Genomic DNA, 2327 nt, shown 5'->3' with positions numbered 1-2327 from the left:
AGCTGCCATAATAAGCCACTATGTTGGGATGTTTGCAGCTCCTCACTATGACAATTTCCTGCTGGATGATAGAAAAATCATCGTCTGTGGAACCAGACAGAATGAGGGAAAGACATATTTATTATTTTAGCCACATTCCTTATGAACACAGTTATTGAGTATACACCATAGACCGTTAATATATATATATATAGTCTATGATATACACGCTACATGCTAACCAAGACTTTAAGACATCTAACAATTTTATTGTAAGGTAATAGTATGAAAAGCCTCTTTGATCAACAGGGCTTGTTTTATGACACTATGAAAAGTTCGGTGGTTCTCACGTGAAACTTTGAGTACATTTTGATAACAATACTTACATACTTTTTACTTCAAGAGGCTTTCAGTTTGTGTTGATTTAGCGGCCGCTTTGGACAAAAGTGGTAGTGTTTTTCTCACACCTGCTGTCATAAAGGTGTTTTCTTTACAGTGCTGTATTGCGATTGACAGTATGAGAACTGGACAATGTGACGTTGTTGTTTTCAACGGAGACCAGTGAAGGCTATTAGAAGCACTTTTCCGGTGAGTGCCGAGCGTTACTGCTCAGCCTCCAACTGAGATTGAAGTGTCTGAAAGTTGTAAATCTTCTGGTAGCTGTGCAAGAGAAATCTCAATCGTTCCCAATCAACAGAGACGGAGAACGTAGGTGTATGTTAGGAGATAACATAGCCACAGGCTAATTACCGCTAACTAAAACGCTAGTTAACAATAGTAATTAAACCTAAACAGCTAGTACAAATCAAAACAGCCTGTGAGCTTATCCTGTAGTTTATGGTAATTCCTCTACTATGCGACAGTGAGTTACGTGGTTCTGACACAATCGTTAGCCTATTTTTACAAAAACTGCTAGGGAGCCATAACGTAAGATACAAGAACCTTTAAAAAATTGTTGTGTTTCTTTCGAAATAAACAATGGACGAAAAGAGTCTTTAAACGCTTCAGATGGAAGTTATTTGCGGTCAAAGTGACGTCAAAGTGAATAGCAGTCAATGGCATGGCAACTGCGGGTGAGTGCTATGTAGCATCAAAATGGCGCCTTAGAAGCTACGCTTATTGGACGCTGGCTAACCCCCATTGTGTATTGCCCACCCAACACTGTCTAACTGTCTGAGTTTAAATACTGACAGATGCAACTCCCACTCAGCTATTATGTTACTACTTCCCTATACCTCCCTGAAACAAGAAGGACATGATTTTATACAAACAATAAGCTCTTTTTAAAACTGGTGTGTGCATATATGAGTATAACAAAAAGGGTTAGTTGTACACGTATTCTCCCCTTTTTCATTCAGGATAGTCCTTAATATGACGAACCCTCCACAGGAGCATATATAAGCACAGTACTTGAGTAAATGAGTAAATATACAAGGCTGGGAACATGTTTGTTGCCTTTGTGCAGGTGCTAAGGTAGAATATCTAGAGGCTTGTGTTTCAGTGTCCTCTCCGGCCTCGGGCATTATTACAAACAAGTCATAATGCCTCTCTCTTAAAAGGATAAACACTCAAAGACAAATCTCACCTGGTTCCATCTTGATGACCTTAATGGCCGCCAGCTCTCCATTCTGCTTGTTACGTGCCTGAACACACAAAGACACATATACTGGTTACTACTTTTACAGGATTCACTTCTGGGACTTAAGTAAAAGTAGCAATACTACAGTGAAGAAATACTCTGTTACAGGTAAAAAGCCTGAATTACAAAATCTTACTCAAGTAAAAGTGCAATGGTATCAGCATTCAAATACATACTCATCATGCAGAGTGGAGCATTTCAGAATCGTATTATATCATCATAATTATCATAATGGATTGTAATTATCGAAAGGTAACGATACACTATAATTAGTGATGCATTCATGTGTTCATTACTTTAATGTTGCAGCTGGGAAAGGTGGAGCTCATTTAACTTCTTTATGAACAGCTGGACTGCTTAACCTATAATACATCATCATTTATTAGTTGGTTATATTTTGTGGTATTGATCTGAATCTGAAAAGTAACTACATGTATTGGAGTAAAAGAACCGTATTTGCCTGTGAGGTGTGGTGGAGTTGAAGTACAAAGTAGAATAAAATAGAAACACTCAAGTATAAGTATGTTTGTACTTCAAACATGTACTGAAATACAGTACTTGAGTGAATGTTCCTACAATAGTCGTTGTAAATCTTGTGCATTTTCTTGAGTGCCGTAGAGCTTCATTTGCATGTTTTCTGTCCAGATCAGTAGAGTGCAACAAACATCAGACCACACCACTAAAGACAAACACACACACACACACACAC

At 38.2% G+C, this 2327-nt stretch overlaps 1 protein-coding gene across 2 annotated transcripts in view; it reads right to left on the bottom strand.

Moving 5' to 3' along the window:
• The window catches only part of map4k1 (mitogen-activated protein kinase kinase kinase kinase 1), a 48925-nt gene that overhangs the window by 30307 nt on the left and 16291 nt on the right, over positions 1–2327 (bottom strand). For both annotated transcript variants that reach the window (XM_032506579.1, XM_032506587.1), the window contains exons 2-3: positions 1565–1622; positions 1–84 (exon numbers count right to left, since the gene is read on the bottom strand). In XM_032506579.1, the coding sequence (XP_032362470.1) occupies positions 1–84; positions 1565–1622 (142 nt within the window). The remainder of the gene's footprint in view (positions 85–1564; positions 1623–2327) is intronic.

This window comes from Etheostoma spectabile, chromosome 3, assembly GCF_008692095.1.
Source record: "Etheostoma spectabile isolate EspeVRDwgs_2016 chromosome 3, UIUC_Espe_1.0, whole genome shotgun sequence".
NCBI lineage: Eukaryota > Metazoa > Chordata > Actinopteri > Perciformes > Percidae > Etheostoma > Etheostoma spectabile.
This window is presented reverse-complemented; position numbering and strand designations above follow the sequence as displayed.